Source organism: Oncorhynchus mykiss, chromosome 18 (genome assembly GCF_057628025.1).
Source record: "Oncorhynchus mykiss isolate SJ-2025 chromosome 18, ASM5762802v1, whole genome shotgun sequence".
NCBI classification, from domain to species: Eukaryota; Metazoa; Chordata; class Actinopteri; order Salmoniformes; family Salmonidae; genus Oncorhynchus; species Oncorhynchus mykiss.
The window spans coordinates 17560055-17577490 of record NC_143039.1 but is presented as its reverse complement, the minus strand read 5'-3'; the positions used below and the strand labels follow the sequence as shown (position 1 = coordinate 17577490).

At 43.7% G+C, this 17436-nt stretch overlaps 1 protein-coding gene and 1 pseudogene across 1 annotated transcript in view; one reads left to right on the top strand and one right to left on the bottom strand.

Annotated features, from left to right (window-relative positions):
- Positions 1-6644, top strand: part of LOC118965236 (voltage-gated delayed rectifier potassium channel KCNH8-like) — a 37744-nt gene extending 31100 nt beyond the window's left edge. Inside the window, exons 12-15 of the mRNA XM_036982440.2 lie at positions 3811-4085; positions 4593-4693; positions 5650-5702; positions 5858-6644. Coding sequence (XP_036838335.1) covers positions 3811-4085; positions 4593-4693; positions 5650-5702; positions 5858-6253 — 825 coding nt within the window. The 3' untranslated portion in view covers positions 6254-6644. The remainder of the gene's footprint in view (positions 1-3810; positions 4086-4592; positions 4694-5649; positions 5703-5857) is intronic.
- A 2-nt stretch (positions 6645-6646) lies between these two features.
- On the bottom strand, positions 6647-7101 carry LOC149975421 (gamma-crystallin S pseudogene; annotated as a pseudogene).
- Positions 7102-17436: the final 10335 nt, after the last annotated feature.

Genomic DNA, 17436 nt, shown 5'->3' with positions numbered 1-17436 from the left:
GATCTCCTGATGACGTCAGGGCTGTAGTAGATCAGTAGTGAAGGGTGTAGAGGGGAGATCTCCTGATGACTTCAGAGCTGCAGTAGATCAGTAGTGAAGGGTGTAGAGGGGAGATCTCCTGATGGCTGTAGTAGATCAGTAGTGAAGGATGTAGAGGGGATATCTCCTGATGACGTCAGGGCTGTAGTAGATCAGTAGTGAAGGGTGTAGAGGGGAGATCTCCTGATGACGTCAGGGCTGCAGTAGATCAGTAGTGAAGGATGTAGAGGGGAGATCTCCTGATGACGTCAGGGCTGCAGTAGATCAGTAGTGAAGGATGTAGAGGGGAGATCTCCAGATGACTTCAGAGCTGCCGTAGATCAGTAGTGAAGGATGTAGAGGGGAGATCTCCTGATGACGTCAGGTTTGTAGTAGATCAGTAGTGAAGGATGTAGAGGGGAGATCTCCTGATGACATCAGGGCTGCAGTAGATCAGTAGTGAAGGATGTAGAGGGGAGATCTCCTGATAACTTCAGGGCTGTAGTAGATCAGTAGTGAAGGGTGTAGAGGGGAGATCTCCTGATGAAGTCAGGTTTGAAGTAGATCAGTAGTGAAGGGTGTAGAGGGGAGATCTCCTGATGACGTCAGAGCTGGAGCCCAGCTGGAATTCTCTGGATCTGTATCACACACACACACACACACACACACACACACACACACACACACACACACACACATGCAAAGACACACACACATGCAAAGACACATACACACCCGCACACACATGCAAAGACACACACACATGCAAACACACAGACACCTGAGGGTCACACACTGTGTTCTTTTTGTGTTGCAGTCTGAGAGTACGCTTTCCCTTTCTGTTGCATGCTGCACATGAATGGTGGCACGTGCACACACACACACACACACACACACACACACACTCTCTGAGTCAGAGAACAGTCAGAACAGAACATTCCCTCCTCAGTGCTGTTCTCCCCAGGCATCCCACTGCTAAATATAGACCCTCTGATCTAAATATAGGTCTCTGCTATGGGGACGTTGGGCTGGTATAGAGGCAAGAGGGGGAGAGGAGAGACCCTCTGATCTAAATATAGGTCTCTGTTATGGGGACGTTGGGCTGGTATAGAGGCAAGAGGAGGAGAGGAGAGACCCTCAGATCTAAATATAGGTCTCTGCTATGGGGACGTTGGGCTGGTATAGAGGCAAGAGGGGGAGAGGAGAGACCCTCTGATCTAAATATAGGTCTCTAAGAGGGACACGTTACACTGGTATAGAGGCAAGAGGAGGAGAGGAGAGACCCTCTGATCTAAACATAGGTCTCCGCTATGGGGACATTGGGCTGGTATAGAGGCAAGAGGGGGAGAGGAGAGACCCTCTGATCTAAACATAGGTCTCCGCTATGGGGACGTTGGGCTGGTATAGAGGCAAGAGGAGGAGAGGAGAGACCCTCAGATCTAAATATAGGCCTCTGCTATGGGGACGTTGGGCTGGTATAGAGGCAAGAGGGGGAGAGGAGAGACCCTCAGATCTAAATATAGGTCTCCGCTATGGGGACGTTGGGCTGGTATAGAGGCAAGAGGGGGAGAGGAGAGACCCTCTGATCTAAATATAGGTCTCTGTTATGGGGACGTTGGGCTGGTATAGAGGCAAGAGGGGGAGAGGAGAGACCCTCTGATCTAAACATAGGTCTCTGCTATGGGGACGTTGGGCTGGTATAGAGGCAAGAGGGGGAGAGGAGAGACCCTCTGATCTAAAAATAGGTCTCTGCTATGGGCACGTTGGGCTGGTATAGAGGCAAGAGGGGGAGAGGAGAGACCCTCTGATCTAAACATAGGTCTCTGCTATGGGGACGTTGGGCTGGTATAGAGGCAAGAGGGGGAGAGGAGAGACCCTCTGATCTAAAAATAGGTCTCTGCTATGGGCACGTTGGGCTGGTATAGAGGCAAGAGGGGGAGAGGAGAGACCCTCTGATCTAAATATAGGTCTCTGTTATGGGGACGTTGGGCTGGTATAGAGGCAAGAGGGGGAGAGGAGAGACCCTCTGATCTAAATATAGGTCTCTGTTATGGGGACGTTGGGCTGGTATAGAGGCAAGAGGGGGAGAGGAGAGACCCTCTGATCTAAATATAGGTCTCTGTTATGGGGACGTTGGGCTGGTATAGAGGCAAGAGGAGGAGAGGAAAGTAAACAAGAGCTGGAGGAGAAGGGGTGAACAAGGGGAGAGAGAGAGAGGTTCAGATGAAGGGAAATGGGAGAGAAGGGGTTGGAGGGAGAGGGAGAGAGATGCGTTCACAGTTACCCGATGAACAATTAATAAGCTAATTACAGTACATCAACAGGATCTTGTCTCCCTCCCATACAGGATTTATTTTTTATTAAAGAAAGGGAGGTGGGGGGCAGAATAAATAAGGAAAGGAAACAGATAAAGCAGAACAGTCCTGGTTTTACACGACCAGGATTGCTATTATGAAGGATTTTTAGGCTTCTTATATATTGTGAATGGTAGTGTGTTTATCTTGATATCCTGGTATTGTGAATGGTAGTGTATTTATGTTGATATCCTAGTATTGTGAATGGTAGTGTATTTATGTTGATATCCTAGTATTGTGAATGGTAGTGTATTTATCTTGATATCCTAGTATTGTGAATGGTAGTGTGTTTATCTTGATATCCTAGTATTGTGAATGGTAGTGTGTTTATCTTGATATCCTAGTATTGTGAATGGTAGTGTATTTATCTTGATATCCTAGTATTGTGAATGGTAGTGTGTTTATCTTGATATCCTAGTATTGTGAATGGTAGTGTATTTATCTTGATATCCTAGTATTGTGAATGGTAGTGTGTTTATCTTGATATCCTAGTATTGTGAATGGTAGTGTGTTTATCTTGATATCCTAGTATTGTGAATGGTAGTGTATTTATCTTGATATCCTGGTATTGTGAATGGTAGTGTATTTATCTTGATATCCTAGTATTGTGAATGGTAGTGTGTTTATCTTGATATCCTAGTATTGTGAATGGTAGTGTGTTTATCTTGATATCCTAGTATTGTGAATGGTAGTGTGTTTATCTTGATATCCTAGTATTGTGAATGGTAGTGTATTTATCTTGATATCCTAGTATTGTGAATGGTAGTGTATTTATCTTGATATCCTGGTATTGTGAATGGTAGTGTATTTATCTTGATATCCTAGTATTGTGAATGGTAGTGTATTTATGTTGATATCCTGGTATTGTGAATGGTAGTGTGTTTATCTTGATATCCTAGTATTGTGAATGGTAGTGTATTTATGTTGATATCCTGGTATTGTGAATGGTAGTGTGTTTATCTTGATATCCTGGTATTGTGAATGGTAGTGTATTTATGATGATACCTGGAATGCAGCAGTGTTGTCAGTGCTAGTCTTTATGTTATATCAATGAGTCCTCTGCTGATCAAACTTAAACATCAACACTCAATCCTTCCACTTTTCTCTACTTCTTCTCTTTCTTTCTCTCTCTCTCTCTCTCTCTCTCTCTCTCTCTCTCTCTCTCTCTCTCCCTCTCTATCGCTATCTCTCTCTCTCTCTCTCTCTCTCTCTCTATCGCTCTCTCTCCCTCCCTCCCCTCTCTCTCTCTCCCTCTCTCTCTCTCTCTCTCTCTCTCTCTCTCTCTCTCTCTCTCTCTCTCTCACTTCCTCTCTCTCTCTCTCCCTCCCTCCCCCTCTCTCTCTCTCTCTCTCTCTCTCTCTCTCTCTCTCTCTCTCTCTCTCTCTCTCTCTCACTTCCTCTCTCTCTCTCTCTCTCTCTCTCTCTCTCACAAACACAGATGGACTGGGTGACTAACGGTGGTATTGTGAAGAAGCTTTCCTCCATCAAAGAGGACGAGGAGGGATCTGAGGAGGCTCAACACTCGCCCCTCCCCAAAATGCCCCGTTCCCCTCTGGGTCTGGGATGGGGGCTGGGCTCGCCCCTGCGCTCCCCACTGCGCTCGCCCCTGCGTAGCCCCTCCCGCCCCCCCACAGACCACCGCAGGCACCGCCCCACCACTCTCCAGATTCCTGTGGTGAGCTTCAGTTGTGCCCCTCTGGACCTCAGTCCCAGGTAGGAACCCTCCGTTGCTGGGGGGAGCGGTTCTAGTACCACAGGCTACTGAATGGGCTTTGAAGACATACTATAGGATCAAAGAAAGGAAATATAGGACTTTTTCTGACATTATCTAACAAGGATGCCCAGGCGATTATTCCACAACCTTATTCTAGGCTATTCCAGATCGTCTCTACCAGTCTACCAGATTGATGCTAGGTCACAGAGGGACAATGGCCACTTTGTATACTACCTCATCACCTGGCTGTAGTGCTACGAGCCTATTTCACACCTAAGCACAGCTGACGTTGTGCAGATCCATTCATTTATATTGAGTTCAGTTCTCTGTTTATATCAGGATCAACAGTTCATTGGTGTTCTTCTGCCATCTGGTGGCCACAATACAAACTGATATACATGTCTGTTTCTCTCTCACCCTCTCCCTCTCTAACTCTCTCTCTCTCTCTCTCTCTCCCTCTCTCTCTCTCCTTCACCCCATCTCTCTTTCTCTTTCTGTATCTCTAGGTTTGTGGATGGCATTGAAACAGACAGTGGTAGTGGTTTGGGCCAGAAGTTTGACTTCAGCCCCAGTGTGACCCAGAACATCCCACCCAGCTCTAGTCCAGGTAGGCTGCATTCATAATACTGTACAGCATTGCTATGCATAGTGATATCATTTGATCTAGATGAACACACACAACTGTTCTGGGATATTTCAATGTGCTGCTAAGTGTGTTTTTTATAACTCTTTATAACTAGGTTTCCCCCTTTCCTGTTTTCTCTCTCTCTCTCTCTCTCTCTCTCTCTCTCTCTCTCTCTCTCTCTCTCTCTCTCTCTCTCTCTCTCTCTCTCTCTCTCTCTCTCTCCCCCCTCTCTCTCTCCTCTCTCTCTCTCTCTCTCCCCCTCTCGCTCTCCTCTCTCTCTCTCCTCTCTCTCTCTTTTCCTCTCTCTCTCTCTCTCTCTCTCTCTCCTCTCTCTCTCTCTCTCGCTCTCTCTCTCTCTCTCTCTCTCTCTCTCCCCCTCTCTCTCTCTCCTCTCTCCCCCTCTCTCTCTCCTCTCTCTCTCTCTCTCTCTCTCTCTCTCTCTCTCTTTCTCCTCTCTCTCTCTCTCTCCCCCTCTCTCTCTCTCTCCCCCTCTCTCTCTCCTCTCTCTCTCTCTTTCTCCTCTCTCTCTCTCTCTCTCTCTCTCTCTCTCTCTCTCTCTCTCTCTCTCTCTCTCTCTCTCTCTCTCTCTCCCCTCTCTCTCTCTCCTCTCTCCCCCTCTCTCTCTCTCTCCCCCTCTCTCTCTCTCCTCTCTCTCTCTCTTTCTCCTATCTCTCTCTCTCTCCCCCTCTCTCTCCCCTCTCTCCCCCCTCTCTCTCTCTCCCCCTCTCTCTCTCTCCTCTCTCTCTCTCTCTCTCTCTCTCCCCCCCTCTCTCTCTCCTCTCTCTCTCTCTCTCTCCCCCCCTCTCTCTCTCTCTCTCTCCCCCTCTCTCCTCTCTCCCCCTCTCTCTCTCTCTCCCCCTCTCTCTCTCTCTCTCTCTCTCTCTCTCTCTCTCTCTCTCTCTCTCTCTCTCTCTCTCTCTCTCTGTGTCTTTCTACAGGAATGCAGGAGGATGCAGAGACCGTACAGACTATTACTAAACTGACAGAAGAGGTGAGTGACATACGGAAGCACCACTGAGGACTAACTGCCATTCCTAGACTGGATTTTAATGGCAATTCTTAACTTTGCCCTATTCGTTCCTCCCTCTCCCCTTCTCCCTGCCCTATGCCCTACTCTCTCCCTGCCCATGTCCTGCCCCCTCCCAGATGACTAGCCTATCCCTGCAGGTGTCACAAGTCAGCCAGGACCTCCAGGAAATGACACGGCTTCTCAAGCCCCTCCTCCAGCCTCTCCTCCTCCAAGGCTCTTCCCAGTCCATCCTCTCCTCCCTTATGGCTGCCCTGACTCCGCCCACCAGTGAGACTCTCAGTAGCTCCGCCCCTCCACCTCCCAAAACTCCTTCCAACACCAACTTACTGCTGTTGGAAGATACAGAGATAGAGGGGGAGAGGAGACACCCGGATCGCCACTTTCAGACACCTTCCGGGGGTCTGACAACCGTCCCCCAGCCCCATCCTCACTCGGCTTCTATAGGGGCAGAGATGACCCCGACTAGCCCTGTTCAGCTCAGCTTCATCGACGAGGAGAGGCCCACTGTCTGAGAGAAAGGATTCACCAACACAGGACTGGCATGACTAGACTGGCATCATGGCATGGCTGGCATGACACCCCTCATATCACTGCATGAGGCACATGGCTGCCCTGGGTTACTGTTTATTTAATACTAAGATAACATGAAGTAAGTTATTATTACCAAATGTATTTATTCCTAATATGAAATGTTATGACCTGACAAGTTATTGTTATACCATATCTATCACTGGCTATGACCAAATGAAACACATCCAAAATATAAAAGTATTCTTTTACAGTTTAGGCTCTAGAGTTGGTTTGGCGCAGAGTGACTGCAGAGAGGATCTTGTCCATTGGTTGTCGGCTGTATTAGACGTTATCAGACTTACACCAAACACACAATAAAAACACAACTCGTCAGCTGCTTGCCAGTCAGGGTTTTATTTTAGCTGGTGGCCGTGGCTCAGTGTTAGGTCCATCTCTTTGTGCCCACTGGTTGGTGCTAAGAACGGTAGTAGATGACTTGATCGAGCATTGGGCAGGAGGGATCGGATTGGTTGGGCGAGAGGGGGACAACTCTAGACCCTGGTTACTCAGTGAGGCGTCTGAAGGACTGGACGTTGGGACACACCGCGCCCCAGTCCGTGGGCTTGCGGTACTCGCCCTTCTCCAGGAGATACTGACGGCCCTTGTAGTCGGGGTGCTTGTAGAAGACCCACCAGCCTCCCAGCACCTTGCAGGAGTGCACCTCGCGCCAGTGGAACTTCTCCAGCACGGAGGGGCAGTCCTCGGTGGCCTCGAACGCCTGGCCTGCCAAGTCTCCCTTCCCGTACAGCTGCAGCTTGTAGGGGACACCGCTAGCCTGGAGGAGGGGGGTAAGGTGGGGGCATCAGAGGGGAGGGCAGGATGGGTCAAACAGAAGGAAGCAGAGACATATAGAAAGACGTCAGACATATTCTGGATCTCATTCTCAGATCTCTACAATTCAAGATGATCAACATGATTTAAATACAGAATGTTACACCAGCTGCATGCTGGGTAAGTCTAGTCTATGTTACTGCTACATTAATACTGAATGTTACACCGGCTGCATTCTGGGTAAGTCTAGTCTATGTTACTGCTACATTAATACTGAATGTTACACAGGCTGCATGCTGGGTAAGTTTAGTCTATGTTACTGCTACATTAATATAGAATGTTACACAGGCTGCATTCTGGGTAAGTCTAGTCTATGTTACTGCTACATTAATATAGAATGTTACACCAGCTGCATGCTGGGTAAGTCTAGTCTATGTTACTGCTACATTAATACTGAATGTTACACCAGCTGCATGCTGGGTAAGTCTAATCTAAGTTCCTGCTACATTACATTGATATTTCATAACTCCCTGTAATTATCTCTGATTAAGACAAAAACAACTGCACATACTGTATATTTGTGTATTTCTAGAACAGATACACAGTATTTATGTAACTCTATCAATGTAATGTCTACATGGTCAATACCATTGACCTAAAATGACACCATAGAAACAGATAACACAGATGGGACAATATCTACATAACAATATCTACATAACAATATCTAAATAACAATATCTATATAACAATATGTATTTAACAATATCTACATAACAATATCTATATAACAATATATATTTAACAATATCTAAATAATAATATCTACAATTCCCCTAGAGTCAAAAAACAGATCTAGAAGTTTGATGAACACTGACTCAGGTGCGAATGGAACTGTATTCACTGTTTAGTGCACTACTTTAGACCAGGACCCATAGGACATAGTGCACTACTTTAGACATGGGGACATAGGACATAGTGCACTACTTTAGACATGGGGACATAGGACATAGTGCACTACTTTAGACCAGAACCCATAGGACATAGTGTACTACTTTAGACCAGGACCCATAGGACATAGTGCGCTACTTTAGACCAGGACCCATAGGACATAGTGCACTACTTTAGACCAGAACCCATAGGACATAGTGCACTACTTTAGACCAGAACCCATAGGACATATTGCACTACTTTAGACCAGGACCCATAGGGCATAGTGCACTACTTTAGACCAGGGGGCATAGAGCATAGTGCACTACTTTAGACCAGGGGACATAGGACATAGTGCACTACTTTAGACCAGGGGACATAGGGCATAGTGCACTACTTTAAACCAGGACCCATAGGACATAGTGCACTACTTTAGACCAGGGGGCACAGAAAATACCTTTCTCTCTTCTACACTACACCACCTCTTTACCATAATGGCTCATCCACTTATAAAGTGAACCACCTTGCAGGAGCAGACGTGGTCGTTGAGGCCCATCCAGCGCTGGTAGTCGGGGTACTCACCCCTGGTCAGTACATACTGGTAGTCGGGGTACTCTCCCCTGGTCAGTACATACTGGTAGTCGGGGTACTCTCCCCTGGTCAGTACATACTGGTAGTCGGGGTACTCTCCCCTGGTCAGTACATACTGGTAGTCGGGGTACTCTCCCCTGGTCAGTACATACTGGTAGTCGGGGTACTCTCCCCTGGTCAGTACATACTGGTAGTCGGGGTACTCTCCCCTGGTCAGTACATACTGGTAGTCGGGGTACTCTCCCCTGGTCAGTACATACTGGTAGTCGGGGTACTCTCCCCTGGTCAGTACATACTGGTAGTCGGGGTATTCTCCCCTGGTCAGTACATACTGGTAGTCGGGGTACTCTCCCCTGGTCAGTACATACTGGTAGTCGGGGTACTCTCCCCTGGTCAGTACATACTGGTAGTCGGGGTACTCTCCCCTGGTCAGTACATACTGGTAGTCGGGGTACTCTCCCCTGGTCAGTACATACTGGTAGTCGGGGTACTCTCCCCTGGTCAGTACATACTGGTAGTCGGGGTACTCTCCCCTGGTCAGTACATACTGGTAGTCGGTGTAGTTGGGTCTCTCATAGGCCACCCAGACACCACACCCCACCCTGATGGAGTAGCAACGGCTCAGGTAGGAATGGAAGTCTGTGCAGTCGCTGTCACACTCATAGCTTCAGCCCTGGTAGTTCCTGTCCTCATAGAACACGATCTGGAGAGACAGAATACAATAGACTGTATTCTGATAACAGATTGACATCTATTGTTGTCCCCTAAATCTAATGTCCATTTGGAACCATTAAAATACGTTGTATCCTGACTCGGTACTACTAGTGTTTACTACTGATCACATCACATTTTATTGGTCACGTGGACACATCTTGTGCAGCAAAATGCTTATGTTCCTCACTCCAACAGTGCAGTAATTCCTAACAAAACAAAACAATACACGCAAATCCCCATAATAATAATAATAATAATAATAATAATACAAATGTAAAAATATTAGAATGAGCAATATCAGAGTCCGGAATATATTGTCAATATATACAGTATGTGTATTTTGGTGTGTATAGACGGTATGGACAGTTTATGAATAGAAAATGTGTGCACAGCGGTAGTTGACCAGAATACAGTATATACAGTGCCTTGCGAAAGTATTCGGCCCCCTTGAACTTTGCGACCTTTTGCCACATTTCAGGCTTCAAACATAAAGATATAAAACTGTTTTTTTTTTGTGAAGAATCAACAACAAGTGGGACACAATCATGAAGTGGAACGACATTTATTGGATATTTCAAACTTTTTTAACAAATCAAAAACTAAAAAATTGGGCGTGCAAAATTATTCAGCCCCCTTAAGTTAATACTTTGTAGCGCCACCTTTTGCTGCGATTACAGCTGTAAGTCGCTTGGGGTATGTCTCTATCAGTTTTGCACATCGAGAGACTGATATTTTTTCCCATTCCTCCTTGCAAAACAGCTCGAGCTCAGTGAGGTTGGATGGAGAGCATTTGTGAACAGCAGTTTTCAGTTCTTTCCACAGATTCTCGATTGGATTCAGGTCTGGACTTTGACTTGGCCATTCTAACACCTGGATATGTTTATTTTTGAACCATTCCATTGTAGATTTTGCTTTATGTTTTGGATCATTGTCTTGTTGGAAGACAAATCTCCGTTCCAGTCTCAGGTCTTTTGCAGACTCCATCAGGTTTTCTTCCAGAATGGTCCTGTATTTGGCTCCATCCATCTTCCCATCAATTTTAACCATCTTCCCTGTCCCTGCTGAAGAAAAGCAGGCCCAAACCATGATGCTGCCACCACCATGTTTGACAGCGGGGATGGTGTGTTCAGCTGTGTTGCTTTTACGCCAAACATAACGTTTTGCATTGTTGACAAAAAGTTCAATTTTGGTTTCATCTGACCAGAGCACCTTCTTCCACATGTTTGGTGTGTCTCCCAGGTGGCTTGTGGCAAACTTTAAACAACACTTTTTATGGATATCTTTAAGAAATGGCTTTCTTCTTGCCACTCTTCCATAAAGGCCAGATTTGTGCAATATACGACTGATTGTTGTCCTATGGACAGAGTCTCCCACCTCAGCTGTAGATCTCTGCAGTTCATCCAGAGTGATCATGGGCCTCTTGGCTGCATCTCTGATCAGTCTTCTCCTTGTATGAGCTGAAAGTTTAGAGGGACGGCCAGGTCTTGGTAGATTTGCAGTGGTCTGATACTCCTTCCATTTCAATATTATCGCTTGCACAGTGCTCCTTGGGATGTTTAAAGCTTGGTAAATATTTTTGTATCCAAATCCGGCTTTAAACTTCTTCACAACAGTATCTCGGATCTGCCTGGTGTGTTCCTTGTTCTTCATGATGCTCTCTGCGCTTTTAACGGACCTCTGAGACTATCACAGTGCAGGTGCATTTATACGGAGACTTGATTACACACAGGTGGATTGTATTTATCATCATTAGTCATTTAGGTCAACATTGGATCATTCAGAGATCCTCACTGAACTTCTGGAGAGAGTTTGCTGCACTGAAAGTAAAGGGGCTGAATAATTTTGCAAGCCCAATTTTTCAGTTTTTGATTTGTTAAAAAAGTTTGAAATATCCAATAAATGTCGTTCTACTTCATGATTGTGTCCCACTTGTTGTTGATTCTTCACAAAAAAATTCAGTTTTATATCTTTATGTTTGAAGCCTGAAATGTGGCAAAAGGTCGCAAAGTTCAAGGGGGCCGAATACTTTCGCAAGGCACTGTACATATAAAGTGGGTAAAACAGTATGTAAACATTATTAAAGTGACTAGTGTTCCATTATTAAAGTGACCAGTGTTCCATGTCTATGTACATAGGGCAGCAGTCTCTAAGGTACAGGGTTGAGTACCGGTGGTAGCCGGCTAGTAACAGTGACTAAGTTCAGGGCAGGGTACTGAGCGGAGGCCGTGGTGACTGTTTAACAATGTGATGGCTTGGACATAGAAGCTGTTAATCAGTCTCTCGGTCCCTGCTTTGATGCACCTGTCCTGTCTCCTCCTTCTAGATGGTAGCGGGGTGAACTGGCTGTGGCTCGGGTGGCTGAGGTCCTTGATGATCTTCCTGAGCTTCCTGCCCTGAGCTTTGTGATGCGCTTGGAGGGTACTATGGTGTTGAATGCTGAGCTGTAGTCGATGAGCAGCATTCTTATATAGGTATTACTCTTGTCCAGATGGGATAGTGCAGTGCGATGGCGATTGCATCATCCGTGGATCTGTTGGGGTGGTATTGTAGTGGATCTAGGGTGTTGGGTAAGGTGGAGGTGATATGATCCTTGACTAGTCTCTCAAAGCACTTCATGATGACAGAAGTGAGTGCTACGGGGCGATAGTCATTTAGTTCAGTTACCTTCACTTTCACCAGTAGACAGGCAGTCAACTCCCTCTGTTCTCTGTATCAAAATACCAACATAATCAATAGCTGCACCGTTTCATCCAATAATCAAGCTGGAAAGCAGCTGTCATTCAAGTCAACGACCAATCATTACAGCATTAGGCTACTGCTGGGTTGTGACAGAGCCGTGGCACCCGCCCAATGAGGGGAGGGTTCACATGGCCTCTATGGGCCTGTTTATTTGTGTGTGGAATGGATGCAATAAAATACTGCAATACAACACTACAATAATACAATACAATACAATACTACAATACAACACTACAATACAATACTACAATACAACACTACAATACAACACTACAATACTACAATACAACAATATAACACTACACTACAATACAACAATACAATACCACAATACAATGCAATACTACAATACAATACTACCATACAATATCACAATACAATACAATACAACAATACAATACAGCAATACAATACTACAATACAATACAATACAACAATACAATACTACACTACAATACAATACTACAATACTGCACTACAATACAACACTACAATACTACATTACAACAATACAATACTACACAACAATACAATACTACAATACAATACAATACTACAATACAATACTACACTACAATACAACACTACAACACTACAATACAATACTACAATACTACAATACAATACAACAATACTACAATACAATACAACAATACAATACTACACTACAACACTACAATACAATACTACAATACTACAATACAATACAACAATACAATACTACAATACAATACAACAATGCAATACTACACTGCAATACAACAGTACAATAAAACACTACAATACAATACTACAATACAATACAACAATACAATACTACAATACAACACTACAATACAATACTACAATACAACATTAAAATACAACACTACAATACAATCACTACAATACAATACTACAATACAACACTACAATACAACACTACAATACAACACTACAATACAACACTACAATACAACACTACAATACAACACTACACTACAATAAGACATATCAATACAATACAACAATACAATAATACAAACCTATGAATACAATAAGACAATTCAATTTTTAAAAAATATATATATTTCACCTTTATTTAACCAGGTAGGCAAGTTGAGAACAAGTTCTCATTTAAAATTGCGACCTGGCCAAGATAAAGCAAAGCAATTCGACACATACAACAACACAGAGTTACACATGGAGTAAAACAAACATACAGTCAATAATACAGTAGAAAAATAAGTCTATATACGATGTGAGCAAATGAGGTGAGAAGGGAGGTAAAAGCAAAAGAAAGGCCATGGTGGCAAAGTAAATACAATATAGCAAGTAAAACACTGGAATGGTAGATTTGCAATGGAAGAATGTGCAAAGTAGAAATACAAATAATGGGGTGCAAAGGAGCTAAATAAATAAATAAATACGGTAGAGGGAGAGGTAGTTGTTTGGGCTAAATTATAGATGTACAGGTGCAGTAATTTGTTAGCTGCTCTGACAGCTGGTGCTTAAAGCTAGTGAGGGAGATAAGTGTTTCCAGTTTCAGAGATTTTTCGTTCCAGTCATTGGCAGCAGAGAACTGGAAGGAGAGGCGGCCAAAGGGAGAATTGGTTTTGGGGGTGACCAGAGAGATATACCTGCTGGAGCGCGTACTACAGGTGGGTGCTGCTATGGTGACCAGCGAGCTGAGATAAGTAGGGACTTTACCTAGCAGGGTCTTGTAGATGACATGGAGCCAGTGGGTTTGGCGACGAGTATGAAGCGAGGGCCAGCCAACGAGAGCGTACAGGTCGCAGTGGTGGGTAGTATATGGGGCTTTGGTGACAAAACGGATGGCACTGTGATAGACTGCATCCAATTTATTGAGTAGGGTATTGGAGGCTATTGTGTAAATGACATCGCCGAAGTCGAAGATCGGTAGGATGGTCAGTTTTACGAGGGTATGTTTGGCAGCATGAGTGAAGGATGCTTTGTTGCGAAATAGGAAGCAATATAAATATCAATATACTACAATACTACAATACAATAAGACAATACAATATAATACAATAATACAATACTACAATACAATAATACAATACTACAATTCAATAATACAATACAATAAGACAATACAATATAATACAATAATACAATACTACAATACAATAATACAATACTACAATACAATAATACAATACTACAATTCAATAATACAATACAATAAGACAATACAATATAATACAATAATACAATACTACAATACAATAAGACAATATAACACAATAATACAAATACAATAATATAATACTACAATACAATAAGACAATACAATATAATACAAGAATATAATACAATACAATACTACAATACAATAAGACAATATAATATGATAATACAATACAATAATACAATCAATTAATACATCAATGATATAGTACAATAATACAATACAATAATACAAGACAAAAATAGAATTCAATAGTACGACAATACAACACAATACAATAATACAACACATTACAGTAATGCAATACTATACAATAATGCAATACAATACTACAATACACTACAAGACAATAATACAATAAAATACTACAATACTACAATACAATACTACAAGACAACAATACAAGAATACAATATAACACAATAATACAATAAAGTAATATAATACAGTAAAATAATACAATAATATAAGTACGGTGGGATAATCAACGATCGGTTATGTATTCTGGAAAATAATACAACGCTGTGGAAGGTCAGTTCCACTCAGCTAGCGCGTCATGGAACACACCGTAATGTCTTCATTCCTTTCCCGGAGAATGCATGGAGCCCCGAGTTGATTATCCCTTTCATGCCTTGAATATAATTTATCACATTTTCTGGTAGAGATGTGTTCAGTATCCACTAAAGTAGATAGCAAGTTTACTAGATAGCTACAATAGTTGCCGTGGTAACCAAACAAACAGACTAGTTTAGCTAACCAAACCGTCAGCCCTAGCTTGCCATTATGAAAACAATGCCAATAATGCTTTCAATTCCACTTTTGCTTTCAAAAGCACCTCAAACATAGAACATGTAAGAATGAACTATAGCCATTGAATTATACCATGCAAATATACCGTACCTATTAGGGAATAATGCACACTCTAGAATGCCCTTCAAGCCAATCAGAAACAAGCATTCAACAATGCCATGGTATAATTCTTTATATTGGGCAGAGAGTTGATACTGTAACTTCTGCATGGACACCTCTATCAGTCTGGTGAATTCTGGTTCTAGACTGATTGACTTCCTGTCTCTGACCTGGTGAGACTGACAGAGGCACATTCCTCTATCTATTGAAATAGGCATTCGTCTTGCAGTAAACACATTTTTGTGGCGGGTGTGTATATGGGTAGCCTCACTGTTCAATGTCGGAATCCTTGTCCAATTCTATACATTAAATAACCACAGCGCAGCACTCAAACTGTCTTGCCACAGTCTGTCAGCGACACCTGTCTGTCACCCTGCACCTCCAGCAGCTGCCACAAGGGTGCATTATCTCCATAGTATAAAGCCTCCTATCATGTGTTTACAAAATGTATCAGTTGAAAATGAAGTTAGGTTATTTTTCCATTCTGGTCTCCATGATTTCTGTTGGTTGACAGGGTCCACATCAGTCATGGTCTCCATGGCGATGAGGTGGCAAGCCAGCACACTTCGCTAACAAACTTACTTAACCCCTGGGACTGTGGCTGACATTGCTATTGTCTTTCTAAGTTCACAGACAGGGGATTGTGAAACAGACCCAGAGGAGTGTCTTGTTGGGGTTTATTCAGTCAGTTTCATGTTATTGCACTACATTTTCAGGCAATTAGTTCAGTTTCAAATGTGAAAATGTCAATATTTACAGTTACAGGTAAGGAGAGAAAGATTGTTTGCCTTGAGTTCTGGTGGAGGCCGTCTTTGAGGTGGCCCTACATCACCACACACACACACACACACACACACACACACACACACACACACACACACACACACACACACACACACACACACACACACGCAAACTTGTGCACACACATTCACATAGACATGCAAGCGTGTGCACACATACACACACACTCCTGGATCAGGGTTAATAACTGTGTGGTTAGCTGTCAGAGGCACTTAGTGTGAAGCTGGGCAGGCAGAGAGGGCTAACATATATACACACACACACACACACACACACACACACACACACACACACACACACACACACACACAGGCTCTCTGGCTGTTAAGGAGCTCTGCACAGAGAGAAGGAGGATGGGATGAATGGAAGAGAGAAAGGCAGGCAGGACAAAGGGGAGGTGTTCCAACAGGAAGAGAGAAAGGCAGGCAGGACAAAGGGGAGGTGTTCCAACAGGAATCCAACAGGAATCTATATCGGTCTGATAATACAGGACTCGTAAATGCCCAGTGCACTACTTTTGTGGAAAAAAAGTTAACTAAATGTATTGGAGTGTTAACCAGCATTTGTAACTTGAGTCTGATAATTATCTGTACAAAACCGTTAATCTGATAATACTTGTGGAACATAAAAACACTTGCTTGACATACAATATGTTTTCCAGTTTCTTGAAATACAACTTATTTCTGTGTCAACTGAAATGGTCTATTCATTCCTTTCACATTTTAGTAAACTCTCTTATCCAGAGCAAATTTACAGTAGGGAGTGCATACATGTTCATACTGGTCCCCCATGGGAATTGAACCCACAACCCTTGCATTGCAAGCCCCATCCTGTACCAACGGAGGCACATCATCACACACTGTCATCACAAACCAATTGAAGTCTCAATGCACTCAATTACTGTATTGTGCATTGTTGTTCGTTATGGTGATAGAAAGTCTGCAGGTACTAACTATGCTGGGGCTCCATATGCTGGGGCTCCATATGCTGGGGCTCCATATGTTGGGGCTCCATATGTTGGGGCTCCATATGCTGGGGCTCCATATGCTGGGGCTCCATATGCTGGGGCTCCATATGTTGGGGCTCCATATGCTGGGGCTCCATATGCTGGGGCTCCATATGCTGTTGCACCTTCTAGTTGTCTGCAGTGCAGAGCAGAAATCCTGGTAGTGAGTCTCCAAACAAAAGTGAGGTTTGGGATCAAAGTCCAGCTCATCCCTGGAGCACAGATAAGATGAATGTGACTGTAGCCCAGCTATGTTTACCATGCCGTAACTAACATGATTATGGCTCTGGATCAAACACTACACTTCACAGTCTGATGGTTTTCATATTGGTCTAGCCTCTTATTCACAGACATCGAACGGGACCATCCCATTCAAATAATTTATGTCTAAGTATTTTAAATTTCTGACAGACAGAGACAGGATGGTAAATACAGTAGATTGCAGACAGACAGACAGACAGACAGACAGA